General features: G+C 38.5%; 2 protein-coding genes across 3 annotated transcripts in view; one reads left to right on the forward strand and one right to left on the reverse strand.

Annotated features, from left to right (window-relative positions):
- Positions 1-12,783, forward strand: part of SPAG17 (sperm associated antigen 17) — a 285,936-nt gene extending 273,153 nt beyond the window's left edge. For both annotated transcript variants that reach the window (XM_051857350.3, XM_051857351.3), the window contains one exon: positions 6,390-12,783. The gene's annotated coding sequence lies outside the window, so the exon portion shown is untranslated. The remainder of the gene's footprint in view (positions 1-6,389) is intronic.
- On the reverse strand, positions 1-26,782 carry WDR3 (WD repeat domain 3). The gene is made up of 27 exons (XM_002715710.6): positions 26,642-26,782; positions 23,542-23,744; positions 22,404-22,613; positions 20,668-20,786; positions 19,304-19,382; positions 18,354-18,449; positions 16,900-17,013; positions 16,567-16,668; positions 16,045-16,142; positions 15,071-15,178; positions 14,325-14,555; positions 12,793-12,886; positions 11,360-11,461; positions 9,691-9,776; positions 9,402-9,537; positions 8,639-8,695; positions 8,373-8,473; positions 8,036-8,147; positions 7,777-7,911; positions 7,457-7,507; positions 6,897-6,962; positions 6,340-6,432; positions 5,514-5,561; positions 4,507-4,550; positions 2,106-2,234; positions 990-1,083; positions 1-725 (listed from the first exon to the last, which is right to left on the reverse strand). Exons 2-27 carry the CDS (start codon positions 23,710-23,712, stop codon positions 570-572), a joined length of 2,832 nt encoding a protein of 943 aa, XP_002715756.3. The 5' UTR covers positions 23,713-23,744; positions 26,642-26,782; the 3' UTR covers positions 1-569.
- Between the last annotated feature and the right edge of the window lie 28 nt (positions 26,783-26,810).

Below are 26,810 nucleotides of genomic sequence, written 5' to 3' on the forward strand. Positions count from 1 at the left end.
TTTAACCAGAAATAACTCATTTATTCAGAAAAATATAAAGAGCAATATCTTCTTATATATAGATATAACAGAGCCTGCAAGAGGTTAAGTTTAAGCCCTTTTAAGCTCCAAAGTCCATGACACTGCCACTGATGGGCAGAGGGCAATCAATTATGCACCTGATTACCTCACTAGGAGGTAAAACCTAATAAAAAGAATAAATCATACACATCATCTGCCATAAAAATATGGAAATCTTTTGAAATGTTAATTTCAACTCTAGAGAAACAAATTCCTAATGAAAACAATTCTTTGCTCCCTATTAGAATACAAAGGGAACAACCGCCACAGAGCTCAACTTTGAGAGCACAGAAAGATTTTCAAAGTAATCATGGTTACACATCCAAGAAGTGGAGCCAGACCACAGTCCCATGTTGGAATTCCTTCAGGCAAAGCTGGGAGCCACATCCTGAGATCTTCTGCAACATGATCTTTTGTTATCTGCGTATTTTTAAGATGATGCCAATTCTGCTGCCTCTCCGTTTAGTTCTCTTAAGGAAAATGTAGAAGAAGGCACCCAGAATCCAGTTCTAAGTCACTGTTAAAATTAGCTTCTCCCTCTTTTTCCGCTTCCTCTTCTTTTCTTCCAAGTGGCTAGTAGCATCAGCAAAAAACATAACTTCACTTTTTGCCTCACATTCCCTCTTGAGATACTCAAGACCTGCCATATTGAAGCCGATAACATCCTGGAGAGGAGAAGCAGAAAGATTAAACAAGTTCTCTCCCATGTCAGTCAAGGAACCAAAGCTTCAGGTGTTCCTGCTGAATACTTTCCTTCTTTGATTTTGTTTTCTGTTCCTACCAGCTCCAACAAAAACTTTTATTTCAAACACAGATTTATTTCTAGTTGGTACTGCTCAAGACAAGACACAGCGCATTTTTAGCCGCTTCCTGGTCACATACACTAGCACTGTGCCTCGTATTATATTTCTAGGCAGTCACCTACTTACCCGGACTTGGCTGACTTTTGAAATAGTTGTTTCCTTTAATTTTTCTATCACTGGCACAAGCATTTGGTTGCTAGTGATCTGTCCAAAGTGAATCCTAAAAGAAAAATAGAACAAAGCACATTGCAAAGAACACTTCTAGATCTATCGATACCTTCTAGAAATAGCAAACAGACATAATATCAAGGCAATAACTACAAACATACAGATTCATTTTACCATGAGAACAGAAACAGCTTTTAATATAAAAGGCTAAAGAAGTATCTTTCCCTACTATTCAGTTCAATTTGATGACAATTTTTAAAACAGTTTCCTAAAACCTAGAACATACTCAAGGCTAACCCCTTCTCAGCAATCTACCAGATGACCATAGATTTTGACAATGGTATTTTGTGGAAAGCTCAAGACAGAATGAGCCTTCTAAGAACAGCTAATTCAACAGAAGTTTATCAATATTTCTAATGTGCCTCAGCAAAAAAGAGATCTAGTCATACATCAGAGTCAAACTGTGACCCAGGGTACTAAGCTACCCTGCACCTTCTACTAGGCAACCCTCTAGTGTGCCAGAAGTATTCATGTTGCTTCTCATAGAACTGGCAACCCTGATTCAACAGTACACATATCGTGGCAAGAGGAATTTAGTAAAATTGTTGAATGTGAATCTAGGTCTTCAAAACTTATCCCAAAATATACAAATATGGCAACAGAATAATATAAACTGACTATTCCTTAAGATGCTGGTATAAGGGCAAGACAAAACCAGTTAAACTAAACAGTTTAAAAGAAACAAGAGGCTAACTGACCATTACTGGCTTTCAGCACACTGAGTAGAGCCAGAGCTACTACCTTAACAGTACAACTAGAGGCCTATCAATAGGTGTTTCTGAACAATGTATTATCATTACATATTACTCAAAGACTGAGTCATCACTATCCTTGTTTTAAAGGTAAGAATGATTCCAAAGGATGATTAATATTTTATGTCAGACAGCACTGAAATGCTGTAACAGTCTGTGAGACTGAAACATGATTTCTTAATTAAACACTGACAATTTCAGTTAAGGTGCCACTGGAGCAGTACTGCCAAGGAGATGTGTATTCCATAAAAAAGGGTGTTACCTGAGAAGGAAGAAGAGACACCTACACAGAAGTTCAACATCAGAGCCCAGCTGGATGAATTCATTAAAGAGCTTAAGGATGTCTGGGACATAAGAGAATGGCAGCACAAGTAGAGATTCTTCCAACTCACTAATAAAGAAAAAATTGTTTGAAAATGTCACCATTATCAACATGGTCAATTTTAAATCTTTTACTTTTTCTAATGCTTTTATACCAGAATAGATCTTGATTATCCGGAGTTAAGATAAATATTCATCTACATACCATATGATTTTATATTTCAATGATTTTTCATAGGAGAATTTAGTATTTTAAATACTGGTTGGAATGTATTTTAGTCCATGGCATAGTGGGAGAATCTGATCATTTTCCTCCAGACAAAACAATTTCTCCAAAACCTTTGATGAATATTCCATCTTCATATAGCTATTTTTTTTAAAAGATTTATTAATTTACTTGAGAAGCAGAGTTACAGACAGAGGGAGCGAGGACTTTCATCCACTGGTTCACTCCCCAAATGGCCACAACAGCTAGAGCTGCACTGATCCGAAGCAGGAACCAGGAGCTTCTTCCCAGTTTCCTACACGGGTGCAGGGCCCAAGGACTTGGGCCATCTTCTATTGCTTTCCCAGGCTACCAGCAGGGAGCCGGATCAGAAGAGGAGCAGCTGGGACTCGGACCAGTGCCCATATGGGATGCCGGCACCGCAGGCGGATGCTTAACCTAACCTACTACACCACAGCGGCGGCCCCCATATAATACATCTTTAACCATATTGAGTTCTTATATATCAGAGAAGGAGTGTTTCCAGAGCTTTTGGCCTGATCATGATAACTGATTTTTTTTTTTTTTTTTTTTAAAACAGGCAGAGTGGACAGTGAGAGAGAGACAGAGAGAAAGGTCTTCCTTTTGCTGTTGGTTCACCCTCCAATGGCCGCTGCGGCTGGCGCACCACGCTGATCCGAAGGCAGGAGCCAGGTGCTTTTCCTGGTCTCCCATGGGGTGCAGGGCCCAAGCACTTGGGCCATCTTCCACTGCACTCCCGGGCCATAGCAGAGAGCTGGCCTGGAAAGGGGGCAACCAGGACAGAATCCGGCGCCCTGACCGGGACTAGAACCCGGTGTGCCGGCGCCACTAGGTGGAGGATTAGCCTATTGAGCTGCGGCGCTGGCCCCTGATTGTTTCTGACACTAATGCTATACTATTTAAATTCTGCTAATTTTGTAGCTTTCTAACCTAGAATAGCTCTAGTACAGTTTAATCAATTCCATTAGAAATCTCAGATTTCAATTGGGATCACAAACTTATTAATTAGCTTTAAAAAGCCAACCTTTAAAACACAGAATCTTCCCATCTCAGAATATCCTATTTAAAAAAAAAAATGGGCCAGCATTGTGGGACAGCAGGTTAAGCAGGCATCTCATACAAGTGCCAGTTCAAGTCCCGGTTGATCTGCTTGCAATCAAGCTCCCTGCTAATGCACCAGATAAAGCAGCAGAAGATGGCCCAAGTGCTTGGAGCCCTGCACACACATGGGAGACCTGGATAAAGCTCCTGCTCCTGGCTTTGGCCTGGCTCAGCCCTGGCCATTACAGCCATTTGAAGAGTGAACCAGAGGATGGAAGATTTGTCTCTTTCTGTAACTCTGCCTTTCAAATCAGTAAATCTTAAAAAAAAAAAAAAAAAAAAAGGCAAGAAAGAACACAACGTGCTACACCCTAAACAATTTTCTTTTGTATTTCCCTAATAAAATCTCTGTGTTATCTTCAGATAGATCCTACTTATTTCTTATAAGGGATATGTCTAGATACTGTTGATGTTATGATGATAAACTTTAGTAGGCTGAACTCAAACTCTTCATTTTCCCTTAAAACCATCTTCCTTCCTATTTTAATAAGAGACTCTTAGCTCTAGCACTTTCGAAAAAGAGCATTTTTAGGGGCTGGCATTGTGGTTAAACTGTTGCTTATAACAACAGCACCCCAATCACAGTGCCAGTTCGAGTCCTGCCTACTCCACTTCTGATCCAGCTTCCAGCTCATGTGCAGGGGAAGGAAGATGCCCAAGGGCTTGAGGCCCAGCCACCATGTGGCAGACCAGCATGTTCTTGGCTCCTGACTTCTACCTGGCCCAACCTGGCTGTTGCGGCCATTTGAGAGACTGAACTACAAGACAGACGATTTCTTTCTCTCTGTCTGTTTCTCCTTCTCTGTTGCTCTGCCTTTCAAATAAACAAACCTCTTTAAAAAATTCTAGTGAATAATTTTTCATCAAAATTTTGAGATTGCTAAATACCAATCAAGCAGACAGCCAACAATTATTTCTATTTGCTTCATGTTAAATATTCAAAGTTGTTACCAGAAAAATTATAATAATTAAATAGTTGTGCAAAAGGACTCACCTTGACTTGATCCCCTTAAAAACCTCTAATACATAAGCTGAAGGCTATAAAGGAATGATAATACTATTAGTTACATGTACGGTTGTTGTCTATTAAAGCTCCCAATTTCCAGCTCCTAAGGGACAGGGACCCCTCTCCCTCATTTAAGAAACAATTATGCTAAGATGCTAAGACCTGGGGGGGATGTTTGGCATAGCAATTAAGATTCCTATATCCCACGTGGGAGTGGCTGGATCCAATGCCCAGTTCTGGCTCCTGACTACAGCTTCCTACTAATGCAGACCTGGGAAGCAGTGGTGATGACACAAAGTAGTTGGCTTTTTGCCACCTATGTGAGCCCTGGCCCAGCACTGACCACAGCGGGCATTTAGGGCAGGAACCAGATACGAGTAGTCTCTCTGCCTCTCAAATAAATACAAAAACAAATAAACAAAATGGTAAGACCTGCATGGGCTAAATAAATACACAAACAAATAAACAAAATGGTAAGACCTGCATGGGCTTAAGGGGTAACCAGATCTAGGTTCACAATCTAGCTCTGTTCTTTATCAACTATGTTTTCTTGTAAGTCAAGCCAGTTGCTTATCTAAAAAAATGAAGATACTCTAAGTCACATGACTATTGTGATGAATGGGACATGCAAGTAAAACACTAAGTAAACAAAGATTGCTAAACACATTCTACTATTACTCTTCTCTTTCTTCCCTCATCTCAATGATTTATGTCAACTTTTCCTCCAAAGTCTTACTTCAAATTTCACTTAAATGAATAACAGTCTTCAGAGGGTGTTGAACACAGAACATAAACACACACTAGAGAACAAAGGGATACCAGTGCAGTCCAACCAAAAAGTTTGCCTTGGGAAGTCATATTAAAGTGGCTCTTTTGAAATACTAAGGATGTTCTAATACATCCACACCCCCGGATCATAATGCCTCTCTACTTCCTATCTTTCCTGAAATTAACTTTTAAATAACCAAGGGGAAACAGCTTGACATTCTACTCACAGAAATATTGCCATAAGCCATCAGGATTGGGTTTGTGGGAAGAGGAACCTATGAAGAAATAATTAAGTCGTTAAAAATGCCCTTGTCTCTTCCATTGAGGAACAGTGTTGTTTTTTTTTTCTTTTTTCTTCATACTATTTGTTGAACTCTCTTACTTAGTGTAGGGTTAAACTTTACAATCATTAAGTAAACTGAAAATAGATCTTCATAAAAATTAAGAGTGGGAATGAGAGGGAGGAGGAAGAAGGGTTGGAGTATGGGTGGGAGGGAGAATAGGGTGGGAAGTATCACTATGTTCCCAAATCTGCATATATGAAATACATGAAACTTGCATAACAAATTTTTTTTTTTAAAAAATCAGACTTTGATAGTTCTTGTCACAGGCAGTATTTTTTAAATTTGAAAAATGAGACCCTAAAAACTCAAAGAGTGTAAAGGAATTATCAGACCTTTTAGTTTCTAGAGTACTTACGTAAGGCCAACAAAATCATTTGGTCTGGTCTTGCCAAGGCACCTGCAGGCAGGACTTGGCATTCAGTAAATCTACAGCAGGCTAATTTTTAGTTGCTGACTTTGTATGTCTCAGGAATGATGTTATAAATATCCAAATGTCCCTTGGCAGAAAAAATGTTCCCCACCCCTGAATAAGACCAATATTCTTCCCTCTCACAGTTCCTCAATTTCTTCCAACACCTGAACTGGAAAAGATCCTACTGCACTTATCTCATATGCTGATCCGTGTGAATCAATCCTGAAACAAAGGTTTTCTTCTCAGGAGTTCTATTTATAACTACCTCCCAGTGTGTAGTCCAGTGCATTATCTTACCTCTTTCCCTGCAGCTTTACAAATGGCTTTGTGTTCTTTCATTTTTGCAGTTTCTTCTCGGTATAGTTCAACAGCCTCCATGATCCTCTCAGCCTACAAGATGATGATAAAGGCAAGAAGTCATCACAACAGGCAAGGACCCTGAAAGCGGAAGGCCGGCTAGGAGTTCACTAAGTGAAATAGCTTGAATCAGGATAATAAAGATGTGCCAAACAGTATTTAATGACATCTTTAGTCTTCTTTTCACATTTTAATCTGCAGAGTCTAGGTGTCATCAGGGACTTAGGTGAGACCCTACTGAGACAGCTTGAGTGGAGCAGTTCCCAGGACCACCTGAAAGGCATCACTTTCAGAAGAAAACCATGTACCTCTCCAAGAGAGTGAGACTCCCCATCCTTGATTACACAGAGAGCACACAGAGGGCGTGATCTCCATCTTTAAATTTCATCAACTTTTTGCCACAACAGGGTTATTTAGTAGGTAGGTATAGAATAAGACTTACTAAAAAAGTTTGAATCCTATTAAAAATTAAGATTCCACTTTCTATATCAACTTACTGCTTTAACTGTTTCAATAGTTTTCTTTCCAGTAAAGTAGCTATCACCTTGAGTCTCCCCTGGAACCTGCCAGAAACAAAGACATCCGTGAACAATATACTTGACAGCAGTTCAAAAGCCACTAAGTTAACCTTAGGTCATAAAAGAACAGGCATTATTATCTTATAAAGATGACAATGCAGTTATCAGCTACAATTAATTGAGTACTTAGTAAGTGCCAGATACCATATTTGATATGCATTATCATGAGAATATCCTGCAAATGTTTAAAGATAATGATCAAGATCAATTTCTCAATTTTTTGATTGTTTTGTTTTACAATGAATTAAACAATTCCCTGAAGCCTCCTTAAAACAAAACAAAACAAAACTTCAGAATGGCCAAGTATTTAATACCAAATTTGGTTTATCACTTTGTCCAACAAAATCAGAATATATAGTTGAATAAAATAGCCATACACATACTGTTTTTCCTATCAGAGGGTGATGCCTCTGGCATCTAGCTCCAATTCTAACTGCACTGGAAATTCTTAAAATTAGAGCCCCAAAAGATTTACTTACTGCTGGCTGGTCTTCTTTGGCCACACTCTCCTCATATTCTGCTTCCCTTTGCTGCCATGAGATAGATAAATTAATTTGAGAGAAAAACACATTGTCTTTATTTAAAGTAAAACAAAGCAGAGCAGAGAGAAACTGCTTCTTTCAAAACATAATCCAATGATGACATCTTTGGCTTCTGAAATGGGTGCCATTGACCTTGAAAGCATCTGCAAGTTCTTGGACTTGCACACAATGAAATTTGACCACTAGTCAGAATACTTCATCTGGGACAGCCTGTCAGTAGCCCACCAGCACGGCTGTACCCAGGCCTAAGTTCTTACCATCTCCCTTTCTTCCTCAAGAATAAGAGGCTCTCTTGTTCTCTCCCAAAGTCTCAGAGATTTGTCATGGGATGATGATACAACATAGTCTCCATTGGGGCTTACAGCCAAACACCAAATCTCCTGGTGGTGTCCCTGGAGAAGGAAAAACAAAGACAAACATGGAATAAGAATATCTCATTCACAGTATAATACATGCTTATATTAGGGGGCAACATTCTTGAGTACTGAGCAAGCAAAACAGGCAAGATGCAGTTACCTCCAGAGTTTGTATGTGTTCAAATTTGTCTGCATCCCACTGCTTAATCTTACGGTCTTTCCCAGCAGTGAAGAAGAGGTGAGACTTAGGTACAAACTGTAGGTACATCACACTGAAAAGCAAGAAATCTCTCCTGTCATCAGATTCCAGGTTAATGAAGAATCTTGCACATGTGAATAACGTTTAACTAGCTAGTTTAGAGTATCTAACTATACATTAGAACTTGCTGTTTGTCACAATCTGAGAACACTAAATAACAGGCACAAATGCTCTAGCAAAATGATGACAGATGAGCCAAATTGGGATTGGGGTTGGGGTCTGAAGAGACTATATGTACCTGTCATCATGTGCAAAGAGAGACTTGTGGCAGTCCCCAAAGTCCAAACCCCAGATTTTCACATTCCTATCAGCAGAGCCGGTTGCTATCAGTGCTCCATCCTGTACAAAGAGTAAGAAATAATGGTTAATATCACAATTCTATAAATTAGATAAATAAAAGCTAACCAGAACATTTTAATTTGGGGCTTTTTTGGTGAGAAAACTGGGTATACAACAGAATCAGAAGACACACAGTTACTGAAATAGTATTTAAAGTTTACTTACATAAGAGATGTCCATGCATATAACAGGAAGTTTGTGCCCATAGAGTGAGAGAAAAAACTAAACATTAAAAAGAAAAAGAATATTTGTAACTCAGCCTTTTAACTCATCTAAGGTAACATTATATGTGGCATATGTGTCGAAACCTAACTTCAAAATATACTAAGCACACTTGAGGGCTGTTTTATAGATGTACTTTCAAAGGTAACAACTAAGCCACTGAAGACAGCTTGCTAAGAGCACCTGTTTCTGCTGCACAGCTCCCGCATGCACTTGCCAGGAAGGGTGCACCATGTGGTGGTAGAAGCCTACTGCCTCGGCCAGAATATGGAACAGAGACATTCTCTGAATCTTCTAGTAGGACAGATTCTACAGCACCAATTTCACAAAAATATTTCCAGGCCCAAGCCAGTCTACCGATTCATTGGGCCCAATAATCTTTTTAAAGCAACTCAAATGATTCATAGCCACGTGTGAAGCTGCTGCCTACAACACCTAGCAATGCTCTTGAAACTATTAGCTATGACAGCATTTTTCTCCCCGTGACATTTTCTAAACGTACGATATAATTTAAACGACATTTATGACTAGGGTTCTTTCAAATCTCTAGCTTCTATAGTGCACTTACAATGTTTTGATTGACATACAAACCTTTAAACATGTCTTATTGTTGAGCATACTCAAGGCTACTTCTTTTATGGCCTCAATCCAAATTCTTAAGGTTAATCAGAAAGAAGGAATGTATTCCTAGGCATAACCACCATACCTTTAAAGTGTCAACATAGAAAATTTTCACAGTGCAGTCCAGCAAAGACACGGCCAATAGCTTTTGATTCGGAGAGTAACTGACACACAGGACATCTTCATCTAGTTGCAAGGTTCGGGTTTGCTTCACAGAAAGTCTAGCACCAAAGAAAGCATCAGGAAAAAAATGAGTACTCCAAAAACACAGACAATTCAAAACTCTCTAGACACAATACAGATACCTATGTCAAAAGACCATTCAATGGTTCTCATTCTTACTACAAAAAAGGGCGCAGGAAATGTCCACTTACCTCTTCTGGGTACTATTTTCATCTTTCACCAACTCAAAATCCCAAAACTTGACAGATTTATCTGCACCACCTGTCACAAAGCCACGCTGAAAATTAAATGATATTTCAATTAAAAACTATTTTAACATAGAAATTGTTAAAAAGACATATCAAAGTAGTCTTATAAAAACCTTTTTAATTAAGGGGATAAGAATTAAATAAAATATGGTTCTCCCTAATGCGTTTCATTACTTGTTTAGAGCTACTGCCAAAGATCTTGAGAATTCCTAGCATGGACTGACACAAACAGATGTGGTAATTAGTGAAACATTCTACCTTTACAAGAGTACTTCAAAAAAGCTCATGGAAAATGTCACTAAACAAATTGGGATTGTTTGTGTTGATGCAAAAAATTAAAATCCATGAATTTTTAAAATTTTTTTAGTCACAATGCACATTTTCCATGAACTGTATAGACCTCTCACATATAAGAATCTCAAAATTTTTTACACTAAAATAAACTGGTCTTTTAATTCAAAGTTCCATGAACTTTCTGAAGTCCCCTGGTACTTCTCATAGCAGGAAGAAAAATTTGTAATGAACAGTGAGGGGTTTTGCTGTGCCCAAGAAGGCAAGAGTGACAAGTACTTGTTACAAAATAGTAAGCTAGTTTGACAAATATCCATAGAGCACACTTGATTATAAAAATGAGCTTGTTTGAAGTATTCAACTCAGTAAAGTAAATAAATATACAATTGCAATATCCCTGTCAAAAGTCCCTGTTTGAGGCTGCTTTCCAGTACCAATATTATTACACTGTAAAGTACATAGAAAACAGTCAGAAAAATGCATCTCAAGTGTCTATTATGCCGTCTCATGGATTTGCAACAGAAGAAAACAACTTTTCTTTGATCTTTAGTCAAGTGAGACTATGCAATTTATGCAAAACATAGAATATTCTACAAATGAAAATGTTATTACTATTTTAAATTCACAGCTATTTGTCTTGGTGCCAAAAGGTATTAACCACTCTCAACTGCATATTTGTTTTTTTCCAAAATACCATTTTCAATGGATAAAGATTTTCTACCCTTGAGAATATTCAAATGAATAGACCAAAATCTCTTATGGCACCTTCAAAAATAATCTCAAAGTGTTCTAAGCAACATTACTAGTCCTAGAATAAGTACTCCATTCTCAAGAGTAACTCCACTGAAGGGGAACACACTTTCATTTCTTATTTGATTTCTAGGGGGTGACATATTTTATAAGATATATAAAAGATATATATATATTATATATAAGATAGAAGGTATTTATGACATATTTTATAGACAGTCACAGAAAGGGCTATAATGGGAACAAAAAGTCTGCAAATTTCTACTTTGTATTTCCCAAGAGAATACTTTCTCTTAAAAAGTATCACAATCCACTGGTTCAAACATCACCAAGGTACACAATTTGGCATTCTGTTGCTGATCAAGAGCCACTGAACAACAATTCATTTGACAATGATAACTATGCATATTAATTACCAGGGATGTGAGATGGCATTATACATGAAGTCTAAAGATAAAACAAAAATACAAACTGTCTTTAAAAACCTGAGACAAATCTTTCTTAGGCAGCAGTAAAACTTGATAGAAGACTTGGGAAATGCAGCCAAAGCTTTAAAATCTGGTTTAGTTACCTGATCTGGAGAGAGAGACATGGACCATAAAGCTCCATCATGGGCATCTATTGTCTCCAGCAGATTTCCTGAGGCCAAGTCATACAACTGCAGCTTCCCGGTCTAGGAAGACACAAAATATGCCCAGCTACACACCTAGCACATTTATAACCATGACTCCTGACCACACATTTCAGAAAAGATTTCATAACAAAGCAGCAGCACTCTGATCAGCTGCTACGGAAATGGATCCGATGTTCTGTTTTTTTCTATCTGAATAAATATTGTTAAATCTCCTACTGACATGCTGAGTTTACCCTAGCAGGGCTGCCATTGCTATGCCATTATGGAGTAACACAACCTAGTATTACTCTTGTCACTTCTATAGGTTCCAGAACTTCAAAAGGCAAATCAGAATACACAAAACAGCAAGTGCTAAACGTAAAAACCTTTAAAGTACAACCAATCCTGGGGCTGGCGCTGTGGCGTAGTGGGTAAAGCCGCTGCCTGCAGTGCCGGCATCCCATATGGGCGCCGGTTCAAGACCTGGCTGCTACACTTCAGATCCAGCTCTCTTCTGTGGCCTGGGAAAGCAGTAAAGGATGGCCCAAGTGCTTGGGACCCTGCACCCATGTGGGAGACCCAGAAGAAGCTACTGGTTCCTGGCTCCGGATCGGCACAGCTCCAGCCATTGTGGCCAGGTGGGGATTGAATCATTGGATGGAAGAGCTCTCTCTGTGCCTCTCCTTCTCTCTCTGTTTAACTCTGACTTTCAAATAAATAAATAAATCCTAAAAAAAAAAAAATTAAAAAAAAAAAAGTCCAACCAATCCTTTAAGTGCACTATCCCTATCCTCTATAGGAACCAGCTTAACTAACTCTTATCTACTTTTGGTTTCCTCTTCTTTAATACATTAACAATAAGAAGTAGAGATTCACCTATAATGCTAAAGAGGAAAATGAACTAAAAAAAGTCATAATGGGATAGAAAATAATCACTCCATGATTCTTGTTTTGAGATACGGGTATACCAGGGTCATGATGTTAGCATGGAACATACACAAACACAAAGCTGGGTATGATGAGCTTCTGCTTGATGTAGCAGAAGCAGCAGAAGCTATAAGACTGCAGTCCCAGGTCTGCTTCTTTCTAACTCCGTGACAAGTGAACTTATCTTCCTGAACCTGTTTTTTTTATATGTAAAATGAAGCTTGGATCATCAACATCTCTAAGCTGGTGTGAGGATTAAATGAGATAATGTACATTAACTATCTAGCATAAGGATAGGCCAGGGATGGCATTTTAGTCATCTACAAGGAGTCAAGGGCAAGGCACCAATATCTTCCCATTTTACCCAGGTCTGATACATTTCCAATTTGCTGAAAAGAAATCAGACTTTTCAAACAACACTGAGTAGAAAAGCCCCAGAAATTCAAGAAAAAGTCTCAGCTTACCTTTGTTCCTATGACTACCTGCCTATCACCAGGTACAAAGAAGGAACAAAGCGCATATTCACAGGTCATGGTGCGAATGCACTGCAGTGTAGACCTATGAGAAAGAATAAAGAACTTACATGTTAAGAGAATCTGCTTACCCATCTCAAAAGTCAGTGAAATGTTTCAATACACACTTAGCCATACACAGAGATCAACAAGAGAGAACACAAAAGTCTTCATACTTTTGGCTCAAACAAAACTATATTCAAAGGAGAAAATATTAAACCAAACTTTGTTTTCTTTATAGGTGCCTCCTATCTCCAATGAAGACTATAAAAAAGCAGGGTAGAGAAAAGTATCTGCTGGGCTCTATAGAGACCAACCTGCCATTTCCAAGAAGCAAATGGGCAGGAAAGATTGCAATTCAAATGAGCATGTGACTACACAGCCCTCCATGTAATGTTCATTTTATAGAGCCATAAGCATTTATCCAACAAATATATACATCAAAAGCTTCACTTCAGTCAACATTTACTGAATGCCTACTACACACCAGCTAGAAATCAAAGTGTTAGAGCTGGAATAGTGGATAAAATACCAGATGTTTCTAATCTCATATGCTTAAAATTCTTCAGGAATAACTATGTAAATAGGGTATAACAGCTTGATGAAGAGTATACAGAGGCTAAAACTAGATAAACTTATATTACCAAATAAAGTTACATGACTAGAAATCATACAAAGTGAGTTTAGATAGAGAATATGTCCAAATGTTCAGAGTTCAGAAATAAGAATTCAAGAAACAAGAACTGAGAAGAAACAGCAATGTAAGGAGAAATTATGAGTCAAAGTATTTGAAAAAGTAGAAAGTTATTAATTCAGGGAGACAACAGCAAATGAAGCTTAGGCGTATTAGTCATTGGATTTATAAGCATGATCACTGAACAAATTTGGAATGAAAGAGGGATTATTATTTAAGATATATTATTTAAGAAGGAAGACTTAACACATCTGCATATTGATGGGAATGATGCAAAAAACAGAGAACATTAATTAGTGATTTAAGAAAAAAATGGATGCTTCCATTTTCTCAGTAAGCTAGAAAGCAAGGTTATCAGCTTAAAGGTGTTGGAGATATGTGAGACTGGAAGAGAGGGGGAGGTGTGACACATTCACCTAGGAAAGTAAAACAGTGTAAATTATGGTAAAATTATTGGGCAGCAGTAAGTCAACCTACATTTAGAGTGGGCAATATGGCTGTATGGTTTTCTCTAGCCAAGTACATCTAGAATAAACTTGCCCCTTTTTTGCATCAATTTTTAAAAGAGCAACTTTTCTGACTCTTAAGTTCCACAGACTTCTGGCCAAAAGGCACTGAAGATATATTTTGAGAGAATTGTATTTAGGTCCCTAAGGAGCTAATAGCTAATCAACACAAGCATCAAAAGAAACAATTGAAAAACACAAAAATCAAAACAAAACCCCTCCCACCCATTCAAAGCAGAGAAAACACTATTGGATAAAGCTACAGAAAACATCATCTCACAAACCTGTTCCATATCTTAATGGAATCAGCTGCTCCTGAAAGGACAGCGATGTTGTCTGAGCTGAATGACAAAGTGCGCACATCACTGCGATGGCCCCCGATGGTGATTCTGCTGGTCCTGACCGGCTGGGGAGTGGCCAAGGATGGGTTCAGTGAGTATAATTCCACCAGGTTGTTCTGCAGCAAGAAGACAGCCTTTAACTCTCCTTGAGGTGAATGAATCAAATCAAAGGATCTGCATGGAAAAATAATCACACATGTTCTGGCTGCCATGTTAGCTCTGAAGGTTAACTCTTTCTAGGCAAAAGCTCTGCACTCTCTCAGTCTATATCAACTGAAAGCAAGCATGAATAATTTCACAAATAAGAACACGATCATAACTGAATAGTTGAATACATACAAAAACCTGGCTCAGATCCTAGTTCTGACATCTATCTTGTATTTGTGCATGTATTTTTATATGTGACCCTAAATCCCTCCTGAACTTGGGATAGACATAATTTTTTTTTTTTTAGTTAGAAGAAAGGACAACAAATGAAGAGCTAAAAAGCTACTATAATACAAATCAAATGAGGTAATGAGTAAGTGGACCAATGAAGTGGGCAACAGATGACTGCAACACATGCATCTCAAGATCACTGTCTCCAAATGTATAATCCACACAGACAGCTTGCAAACAACATCATGAAAAAGGCGTAATACTTTGTAGCTCACTACTTCTGTAACTTCAGATACTACACTTCCACTCACTTGATTTTAGCAGACGTTTTGATATTAGCTACTCGCTGAATTTCATCTTGCAGAGTCATTTTGACATTGATTTCAAGGTCTTCCTCTTCTCCACTGCAAGAATTTAATCTAAAGATGGGGGAATAAAGAGTATCATTTTATCACTTTTCTAGAAGAAGTTTTGTTCTTAAAATTGAATGTAAAATCTGGACTCATGACCAACAAGCCGTGTAATTCTGGGAAAGTCACTTAACCACACAGAACCACCACAAACATTAAACACAGTATATGTGGAAATGCTCTATGAACTACAGTGCCATAAAAATAAAGTTACACTTAAAGGGTACCCTCAAGAAATGGATCGAGTGCAACATTCCATACAATTTCCTGGAAAAAGTCTTTGTAATTCAAACTATCCCACTGAAGTATTTCCAGTGAACTTGTCTAACTTCAGGACATTTTAAAAAATTCATCAACTGCACTTTAAAATCCATCTATGTCAAATAATAGTAGGTCCCAAAAGATCTGCCAGATAACCTTTTATCTCTTTGATACTAGAAAAATGTCAACCATTAAGGAATGCATTTTTATGGTCATAATGACCTATTTTAAAGTTAAATTGTTCCAAACTTTAATTGTATCTATCCAATCCCATTTCTTCTCATTCCCAAAGGTCAGCATTATATAACCTAGTGTCTTTCCTCATAGCTTCCATTAAAAGTGCACTGCCAGCCTGTAAGAGTTAAACAGCACCCTGAAAACCACTTTTAAAATCTGTAGTCTTTCTAGTTCCATGTGGGCCTGAGCACAACACTCAGAAATATGTCAGTTATAAAGATTTACTGCAGAAATGCAAAACTTGGACTAGTGAATAGTATCCCGCAAATTCTTCTCTAGCTTTTAACAGAAACTAGTAGTGAAGTATTTCCCAAAGAAGTAACAATTTTTCTCAGTAACGTGCATTTTACTTACTACTAATAAATAAGAAAACATACTTTGCTTTCTTTCTAGCTTTCTTCATCTTCTTGTCCATTTTCTTTTGAATTTCCTCCTTAGAAAGGACACAAAACACTTCGAGCACAGAATCAGTGCCCTGGAAAAACAAAAAGTTGACCTAAGCCCTGGACAGGCAATTTGCAAGTTAGCTCATTCTCAGAAAGAACTATACAGATACTACAAATATATTATCTTAGGCAATTTAATCTCTCTGGGCTTGTTGTCCCAACTATAAAATGGGGATGCCCTTTCTACTCACAGTATTGCTCTGAAAACTAAACAAGAAGGTAAATGCTTTTAAACTGCCTAGAAAATCAGCATTTAATAAATAGTTGGTAAAAAAAATAATTTTTACTGTTGCTATGCTAACACAAACTAGGGGTTTTAGATCCACAAAATACCACACAGTGAATTAGTAATTGGTCAAAAAAAAAATTCATCTCTACACTGACTATGAAATAAGACCAAGCATCTGAAAGGAACAGCCTAGTCTGCCTTCTTCTCCTTAGCCTGGTACTCACATGACAAGCAAGGATCCTGCCTGTCTTGTCGACTGCAAGGTTCACAACTCTGTCCCTTCCTTCTCGCATTATGGAACCAGCTTTTCTGCATGAAAGGATGCGCTACAGAATAAGGAGGAAAAGATCAGAGTTAAACACAGCGCTTCTGATCCTCTGTAAAGGTACGGTTCTAATGACAGGTAACAAAAACATTCCCTAAAATGATATGAGAATTACAAATTTAAAATCTGTGATTGACTTTCCCCATTATTCAATTCAATTGACATCAAACACACACACACACACACAAACCCACAGAAAAACCACACACACACAAAAACAAGAATGACTTACATCCTCAGGAGCTTCATCCATTTCAAGGTTACCATCCTCTGCTTCCAGTGTGTCCTGCAGTCTAGGAGAAGATCCTTTGATTTTCTTAGGTTCTGGTTCTTCCTGATCTTCCACCTGTTTTATAAAAATGGGAAAATAATGTGTTCTAGGAGGTGACTCTTAACCCTAATGAGAGAAATCATTTCCCATGGCCTCCAACAACTTCTAATTAGTAATTTCTCTGACCAAACGTCTTCTATACATTTTATTTCTATACTTTCATTTTTTTTAAAAGCAAAGAGAAAGTCAGACAGACACACTCATTAGTGGGCATGCTGGATCACAAGCAGAGTGAGGCTTGAGCCAGGCACTGATATGGACATCCATTACAAGCAGCACCTTAACCCACTGCACCCAGTACCCCCACCTCCAATCAAACCCCTTCAGGATGGGTATCTGAAGGTACTAAAATCCAATTTTACTACATACAAGCAAAACTTTACAAAGTATATAATTTCAATACTTTGCATAGTATAAGGAATACTGTTTACTAACAACAGTGAAAAAATAACCCGTCATTAACATCAAAAGTTACTCAGCTCCTAGGTGAAAGGTCTATCATCTCATATAAGGAAAGATTTAAATTGGCATGAAGAATTGCAAAGACAATGCAAGACAAGTTATATCTTCTTAAATAATGAAAAGATAAATGTCAGCCTAAGGAAGAACCTATCAAAAAAACATGGGATACAATATCATACCTAACTCCATTTAAACCTAAGATCCACAACCTTTTATTTCACATGAATTCTATGTGATAAAACATCCTCAGAATATACATATCTATTAACTCAAATTCTACACAGATTTTTGTGGGAGATTCACAGACACTCTGAAATCCATCAATGGACACTCAAAGTCCAAGAATATGAGGCTTAGAATGCCACAAACTTAATCACTATCATCATCAGAGGCTTTGAGCCTAAAGCTACTTATCTGAGCTCAAATAAATAATAGTAATGAACATATAATTAAAAAAGCCCACTTTACTTAGAAGCTATTGGTTATCAACATGACACAATTCCTTCTAGTAGGGGCTGTCAGTGTGGTGCAGTGGGTTAAGCCACCGCCTGCATTGCAGTTATCATATACGGGCACTGGCTTGAGTCCCAGCTCCTCTACTTCTGGATGGCCCAAGTGCTTGGACCCCTGTACCCAGGTGGGAAACCTGGAGGAAGTTCCTAGTGCCAGGGTTTGGCCTGGCTCAGCCCAGGCCTTGTGGCCATTTGGGGAGTAAGCCAGCAGTTGAAAGATCTCTGTCTTCTCCCTCTCTCTCTTAACTATCTTTCAAATAAACAAATAAATTTAAAAAAAAGAATTCCTTCCAGTACTATGTGAAGTACTTTGATTCTAAATTCAAAAAGTATGTGAATGCTAAAACATGACATTACTCACGATGAGAAAAAATTCATTACCTCTTGCAGGTAGGATATATCCCAAGCCCTCAGTTCACTGTCTGAAGTCCCAGTGATGAGTCGCTTTTCTTGTGACACCAAAACCAATCCCCATATCTACAGAGAGCGGAAAATTATTCAAATAACATAATATTTAAGAGACTCTAGATCAAATGTGATATTGCAAAATCTAAGGACAATGCAATAAAAATCTCTGGCATTTCAACATCTAAGAAAAGATATACTTATTAGTACAACTCTTTCAAAATGCACTAAGATAAATCCCACTTTTACAAAGAAAACAATGACTTGTGATGGAACTGTTGCCAATGTGATTCTAGAAATTTCTACCTTTTTATCGTCAAATTTAAATAACAGCTGTTCAGCATGAATTTTAGCTTAAATCCACCTAACTAATGATTTTAAGTCTTGTACTTCTTTGTTTTTTAAGCAGTATCTAGCAAATAAAAAGTGTCCCATTAGGAACATAATTTTTAACATCATATATCTAAGAATTAAATAATGAAAATAATAACATTGTTGAAAATCAAGAGTCAAGAATCTAATCTTTTCCTCCTCATTAATTTCGGGTATTATTTTTTTCAAAGCCTGATATTAACACAGCACTGAGGAGGATGCAAACATGTGTGTAGTATTTCCAGAACAGATCCAACAGATCTATGTTCAGGTGACTACTGTAACAACTATATTTTACAGTTTATGGGTCACTAGACCAGGCAGAATCATTAAACCTTCCCACAATCATAAAGATAGACACTTTTATTATTTAAAAATAGGATTAAAAAATTTCCAAGGCCAATGTTTAATAAATGGCAGAATAGCTACATCTGCTCTAGTGACTGGCACTGCCTCCATCAAACCAACCTCACTGTGTCTCAAGATAGCACATGATGATCATGGAACAACAAAAGCAAGCAGAAAAGGGCGTGGGCCCAAGACCCTGTAGGTACCTCAGTTCGGTGGCCAACCATCGTTTTGAAGCAGTGCTGGGTATCAAGGTCCCACCACTTCACCATGGTATCTTTCCCACTAAAAGAAACAGGAAAAAAAATCCTGTTTAGGCAGAATCAAGACTAACAGGGAGATCAAGGATTCATCTGTTGTTTCAAAGAATGACACATAGCTCTATCCTATTCTACCCGACCTTTCTTCTGAAAAGCAAACAATCCTAACTGTCCGTGGGGCTATTCTTACGTTGAAAATGTTTCCCCTGTAAGCATAAAAATGACTGTGACTTCAGAGAACTAAGGAACACAGAATGTGGCTCCTCGATGCCTTCCACCACTTCTATCAAGAGCATCAGCCTCTTTAACAAGCAAACCTTTTCCATCCCCCACGTCCTGTAGCCTCCGTCCTGGAAACACCTGGTCTGTGAAGTCTCTAACTCTTGACTCTTTAGTCAACTTTTATATACCAACCAGAACTTAACTCCTACAAACTAAATTCTTTTAACAGCTTCTCATGTGGGTTTTGTCTGTTTCTCTTCTCATCCCACTGAAGACACTACTGTCAGATAAGCTCAATGTTCTCTGAAGAATCAAAATCAGGCTCTTGAGTACCATTCTCAAAACCTCCTGCTCAGATGCCTCTTGTTTTCCTTTATATTACCTAAGCTGTAAGACACACATTCTATATTAGAACTACAAAACCATTCTCTTACAGGATCTGTAATCTGAAAAGACAGGCAACTGATTCCATAGGAACAAAAACATCACTGGTATGGCACTCAGCACTCATAACTTTTTCTCAGTCACTGCTTTGATTTCTCTTATGACTGTCTAGCAAACTTTAGGGTCTCAGCCTTACCCAGAAGGCCATACCATAGGAGTAATAATTATTATGTTGGGTTAATCCATATAAAATTGTTAATAATTTGAAATGGTTCAAATGTTTGGGACTCTGGGTTACCTCTCTCCTCAAAAGACAGGCTAAATTAAACACCCATCATTCACATCTACCCACTGCTTCATGTCCTGCTTTCCCAATGTTCTAGGATCAAGAAGGTGAACAAAGTTCATCCTACAAATAGTTTGTCAAAATGTTAACGAATATGGAAAAGCTGGTATCAGAAAAGAATGACAAACCAGAACAGGGACTTTAAGAGGGCTGTAAGTAATTCTGGATAGCTCTGTGATATCATGTGGAAGGGGCAGGAAGGAAGAGAGGAAAGCGAGAACAGAAGAGTAAGCTAGCACATGAGCATGATCACTGCAGAGAAATAAGTAAGTAATGAAACTACTTAATTTCACCATTAAAGCCCTCGCCAATGACCTCACCCAGAACAGAACTGGAAGCAACACTACTTTCTTCTTACCTACTAACCAGCAGATTCTTCTCTCGTAGGAACAGCGCTTGTGTGATGGCATCCTTGTGCCCCTTTAAACGGTAGAGGCCACTTTCATTGATCACATCCCACACAATAACATCTGTGTCCTAAAAGGATCAAATAATAGCAAAGAAAGAAAAATCATTTTTTTTCCCACATAAGGCCCAAGTTGACAAACAATGGGACACTATTATTCCATAGGGAGTTTCTGGATCTTGGCCAGGGAATTTAGAAAGCATATACAAAGAGGAATAAATGCCAATCTTAATCTTAGCATAATCTAGGAATAAGTACAAGCATATTTTTTCTTATATTTAAATTTAGTATATTTCCATTTTCCACATCATTCTATGATGTTCTCACTTTTTTAATCTTCATATAATAATGAAACCCAAAGATATAGTGTAATGTATTTTAAAATTTTTTTATTTCAGGCACTTAGTTTCCCATTTTGTTATTATAGATACACAGAAATAAACATTCTTGAGCATAAATCTACTCCCAATTTCATGAGTAAAAAAGGCTCAGTCTCATTATTTAATGTAATCTGTATTTCTGAATATTATTGACAAAATGTATACATGCTCTTTGGTGATTATGTCATTTGTACCATATTTGAATGGACAATTTATGACATTTTTCTTGGGATGTCATCTTTTACTTGACTGTTTTATTAATAGATGAAAGATATTTTATATAAAAATGTTAATTATGTTACTCTTATTATCAATCTTTAAGTTGATGTTTGAATAAAAGTATTAAAATCTATCAATCTTTTCCATTTTCTTTGTTAAAACATTTGAAGACCTTTCCCACCTTGATCAGATAAATATATATTTACATATTTTCTAGTTTCCTTTAAAATGCTAGTTTAAGTCTTTAATCTGTGACTCATTTTGGTATATGGCATAAATATTTCTTCCCTAAATTATTAGTTTTCTGAGTACCAAGTTAAAGTAATTCATCGCTTTCTTCGTATCACAAATGTCATCTGTATTAAATGCCACTAGTATTAAAATACAAATCAGGATTACAAAAGTGGATTTCTTTCTTGGATTTCCATTTGGTTCTGATAATATGACTAATTTGCAGTGGTATCACATCAATATAACACTTACTTAAATGATGGTTTTTATAATGCATTCTAATGTCTAAAACCATCCCTTTATTAATCTTTCCCCAAATTTTGGTTTGTTTCTACACACATGCTTATCAGTCACCTTCTGAAGTTCAAACAAGAACCTCTGGCATTCTTAACTTTATAAATTAATCAGAAAACACTAACATCTTTCCATGCTTCATTTTCCCGTCCATAGACTGAGTCTCTATAAAATGCTTCTATTAGTTTATTCAGTAAGGTTTCATGGTATTTTTGTTACCTAAAATCTTATTATTATAAATGAAACTTTTACATTGTATTTTCTAACTCATGATTTGAAATATAGGCTCTGTTTTCTTTTCTTTGTTCTACTGTTTTGGGTACACTTCCACAATGATGTGCTTCTTGTCTTTCTTATATTTAATAGACTGTTATCAGACAACATGACAGGAAACAAAATGGACTTCCCTATTCATACCCTTCTTCCCCATTCCATTTCTACCATCTGTACCATTTTGTGTATTTAGAGTCCACTGTATCACCCATTAATTTTTGTGAACAACCTGTTTCAGCCTTATGATCCTTTCATATATAAAAGTCTTGAGTTCCTGATTCAAAGTCTCACCTTGGACCCAGATGCCAGCCTGCCTCCTAGCTGGTCATACTTCAAGCTAGTGATAGCTGCTTTGTGTCCATTGAAGGTCACATTTCCTTCTCCGCTCAGAAGACTGAAGATTCGGATGGAGCCATCCTCATAACCAACAGCTAAATGCAGTCCATCTGGGGAGGGACACAAGCAAGTGACTTCTTGTTTTAGCCCCTGAAGGATGAGGATCTGAAAAATAAGCATCCAAACCAACACAGAGGAGTTAAGCAGGCAATCAAAGGGAGAGTGTGGAATAATCAGCACAGTACAATCAAGAGCATCAGTAAGTTCAAATCACTTTTATAAATAATATAAACTCTACCATCCATTTTTAAGTTCTCTTCTAGGAATTATCTGTACTAGCCAATGATACAGCAAACAAAGTAAAATTATTCTCTCCACAGCTCCATGTTGACACAATACAAGCAAAAATTCAGGCAATGCAATAAATCATTAAGTTTTTACCCTAGGGCAACACCACATAAGTTTCAGTAAAGGGTTATATACCCATTCTTGTTTTACCCGAGCCCCCACATTTAATGAGAACCCAATCTGCACAGCACTGGGGGTACCCTACTTGTTTTATCACCAATGAACTCTGGCGACAAGAAGTAACTTGGGAGTCACCCAGTAAATGGACAATATCAAAATCCTTATATTTGGTTTGGCAGAAATGGTAGATGTGGGGAATTTAAGTACACATAGTATCAAAGGGTTTTAAACCCTTGAGTCTTATCTGTATAAGAAAAAGATTCTGTCAATACAGCAGAATAATATTATTTTCAAATGCTTAATATTTTAAAACAGGCTGTGAGGGCAAGTAGAACTTGCAAATTAGAATTGGTAGAGAAACATGTTAGGAATTAATCATAACTATAAATCACAATCTATAAATATTACTATTATATTTAAGAAAGAATCTCATATTTGGTTGTGGGTTTCAGAATTTAGTGAACACAACAGAACTCAATGTTTAGCTATTTAGATCCAAAAGGATTTCTCAACTAAGGGCACAAATACAGGAAAATCCACGTAAAATAAGTAAATCATTCTGCACTTGACAATTCATCCTCAAATACACATAAATCAATATCAACCCAGCTGATTTTTGGCTCACCTTCTCTCCTTTCCTTAAGTCCCAAATGAAAACATGTTCACAGGCTGGTGCTGCCACATAGCGTCCTTTCTCACCACGGAGTGTCACAAAGACAATGTTACCTTTTTGGCTGCCAATCAGGCCAAAGACTGCACTAGCAACATAGCGCAGGTACTGTTTGGTGAGACCCATGTTATGATGTCCGATACCACAGGTAAGGCAATCTGTGTATATAAAAGAGAAAGCTCAGTGCTTTGGCTACCTTGGTTCTGATCGTTTAGCAAACCCCAACTATTTACCATGTGGTTAAAAGCATATAACTTCTGACTTCTTAATATTTATTTACACTGAATAAAGAACTGACATAAAATATCCACTGGGTTCTTCATTATTTATTTGCTGTTGACTAAACATGCAATCCCTCATTCCTCAAGTTTCAAATTGGTCACAATGGCATGCCCATTTCATGAGTATATGACATTATAGTCCCAATGTACTAAACAATTAGCTTCTACCCATTCCAGCACCATCAAAGTTTTTACACTGACATTGGTAGCCTGAAAATGAACATAAATTATAAACACTAGAATCATGGCACTGATCCCTAATCTCATGGCACTTACCTTCTAGGATAATGATTACAAACACAGGCACCCTAATCACCTGGAGACCTCATGAAAACATTGCTGGGAACTACTTCATCCGAGATATTTCACTTACAGCAAGTCCCCCATCACCACCACTGGCTGTGGTTCCTGGGCCACATAACTGCTGCTGCAGTACATGTAGGCCTGTCCGTCCGTCCTTCCTTCCTTTCTTTTTGTAGATTCATTTTTATTTGAAAGGCAGAGTTACAGAGAAAGGTGGAGACAGAGAAAGGTCTTACATCCACTGGTTCACTCCCCAAATGGCCTCGACAGCCGCAGCTGAGCCTATCTGAAGCCAGGAGCCAGGAATTTCCTTCAGGTCTCCCACAAGGATGAAAGGGCTGAAGGATCTGGGCCATCTTCCACTGCTTTCCCAGGCACGTTAGCAGGGAGCTGGATCAGAAGTGGAGCAGCCAGGACTCAACCCGCATCTATATGGGATGCTGGCGCTGCAGGCCTGGGCTTTAACCTGCTGCACCACAGCGCTGGCCCCTGTCCCTCATTTCTAAATCAGAGCAGCCCCTTCTCCTTGGCACAGAAAAATGGCAGAGCAACTCAACATTCTTTGCCATGGTTTCCTCACTACATGAATTGCACTGAATGTACTGGTTGTAGATAAAAGTGACAAAAGATAAAGGAGATAACAAGTGTCCTGACTGCTCTAGACAGAGAGTAGGGAAAAGTATTCCCCAAAACACCCATGTAACTTAAACAAAAAAATATAAAAGTTACAGCCTTTTGGGGGAGCTATTTCTTCCTGTTGTTTGTTATTGGTTGGCTTTAATTTTAAAGGGTCTCCTTTTTACTATAAACTACTGGTTTAGTCTACTTTAACAACAACAAAAAAATTCAATCTCAATTCATTGCTAATGTCTGCTGTTAATAATCACTTACCAACCTCATTTCTTTTCTCACAGAAACCACTATCAAGTCAGGTAAAAAAAAAAAAAAAACTATAAGAGATCACATTTACTCGTTATAATGTGATAGTGCTTTTACCCTAGACCATTTTATTAATTCCTCCCCAATGTCTGTTACTCTTCTAATCTCCTAACTGTAGTTGCTCCTCATATTAAGTCTTTGGCCCCCATCACCTTCTTCTACAGTATTTTCCTTGGAGGATTCATATGGCACACCAACATGAATACTAATTATACAGTCTCCAATACTTACCAGACACCCCTACTTGAATACCTTAAAGTGTGTCATGTTAACACGTCTACAACTTCTTGAACTCCTCGCACTTTTTCTAAGACACACAATCCTCCCAGCTATTCTGGCTCAAAACTTTCTAGTAACCTTTGGCTTATTAATAAAAAAATACTACTGCAGCTAGGATTTAGAAAACGCTTATAGTAGGGTAACTGACATATTACATGTATTAAGCAAACATACACGGTTGTTTAATTATACATAGTAATTAAATGAGTTAATACAGGCAAAGTACTGAGGAAAGCACTTAATACACGGTAAATATAAGTGTAAAAGATTTTCGATAACAACCCCACAAAGCAGGCTATCTTCCATCCATTGTGCAGACAAGGACCCTAGATGCAGACAAAGATGTCAAATAGGAGCCCAACGTCATTCAGACACTGAGCACCAAGATCAGTTTCCAATCCAGCAAGTCTAACTCCCAATTTTGCTTTTAAACACTATGCTAATGTTTCTCTCTGCTCCTCTCCTTTCTTAGTCAGCCCCCACCCCTCCATCGTCTCTGGGGTACAGGATCCTGTTCTCTCCGGCACTTCACCCCTGCGTGCCTGCACTGCTTTCCACCTAACACCCCCACCTCCATATTCTTCATTCTTTCCATTTAAAAACCATACTCCCTAAGAAACCCTTTCAAACAACTTGTCCCTGCCTCAAAGTCCTTGAAAGGGCTGCTAACTAGTTCGCCAGTTTCCACTAACTCATCCTATCTACCTCTGCAATCAACAACTCCCTTGTTCGGGTTGGGAGGTTTGCTTCCTTACGCAGCGATCTTGCCTTCGGCACGTTATTCTAGAATAATCCCCCACCTAGAATAACATGCATGCTCAAAGTCACCTATTTTAATGGGTGCCATCCCGAGGCCCCTTTCCTTCCGAGCCGGCCCACCTCTAGCAGCCGTTCCCACCGCCCCGACTTCCACACAACCTGGCGCTGGTCACCTCCGTTCCCCGTGCACGGACCTCGCCTCCTTCCGCAGAGTTCCCAGCCCGCTCTTCCTCCGAGACCCCACCGTCACCGCTTCCGAACCCACAGCAGCCCTCCCAAATACGATCGCAATACTACGCAGGCCTCCGTAAGGAGACAGACGTGCCACCCCGAGTCAAGAGACGGTGAAACAGGTCCCGCACAAGCAACACACTGCGGGGGCAGCCAGGTTGTCCCGGGCACGCGGAGCCCCCAGCGGCCTCTCCATCCCGCTGTGAGGACGCCCGCGCTCGCCGGGGCTCCTCCTTCCCCCACCTTAACCCAGCCACAATTACCTCTCCTGGGGTCTTGCTGACGCCACGAAGTTCCGGGCCAGCATCAGCCAAATCCGACCAGCGATCAGCAGCCCCGGGGAATCTCCAGGTCTCACCTCAGCCTCCACGAGGCTCCGGCCGACTGGGCCCGCCCACCGGACCCGCTCCTTCCGGGTCCGTCCCGGGAGTC

Source organism: Oryctolagus cuniculus, chromosome 7 (genome assembly GCF_051225735.1).
Source record: "Oryctolagus cuniculus isolate XC-2025 breed Fujian yellow rabbit chromosome 7, ASM5122573v1, whole genome shotgun sequence".
NCBI lineage: Eukaryota > Metazoa > Chordata > Mammalia > Lagomorpha > Leporidae > Oryctolagus > Oryctolagus cuniculus.

What these genes read in the sequence shown, in the direction of transcription:
- WDR3 (XM_002715710.6), bottom strand. Translation starts at nt 23,712, where the DNA reads ATGGGTCTCACCAAACAGTACCTGCGCTATGTTGCTAGTGCAGTCTTT. An exon ending in GCAGGATCCTTGCTTGTCAT is followed by an intron (nt 16,143 to 16,566) that starts GTGAGTACCAGG and finishes TTGTTTTTCCAG; the next exon opens with GGCACTGATTCTGTGCTCGA. An exon ending in TGGCTTATGGCAATATTTCT is followed by an intron (nt 4,551 to 5,513) that starts GTGAGTAGAATG and finishes ATTCCTTTATAG; the next exon opens with CCTTCAGCTTATGTATTAGA.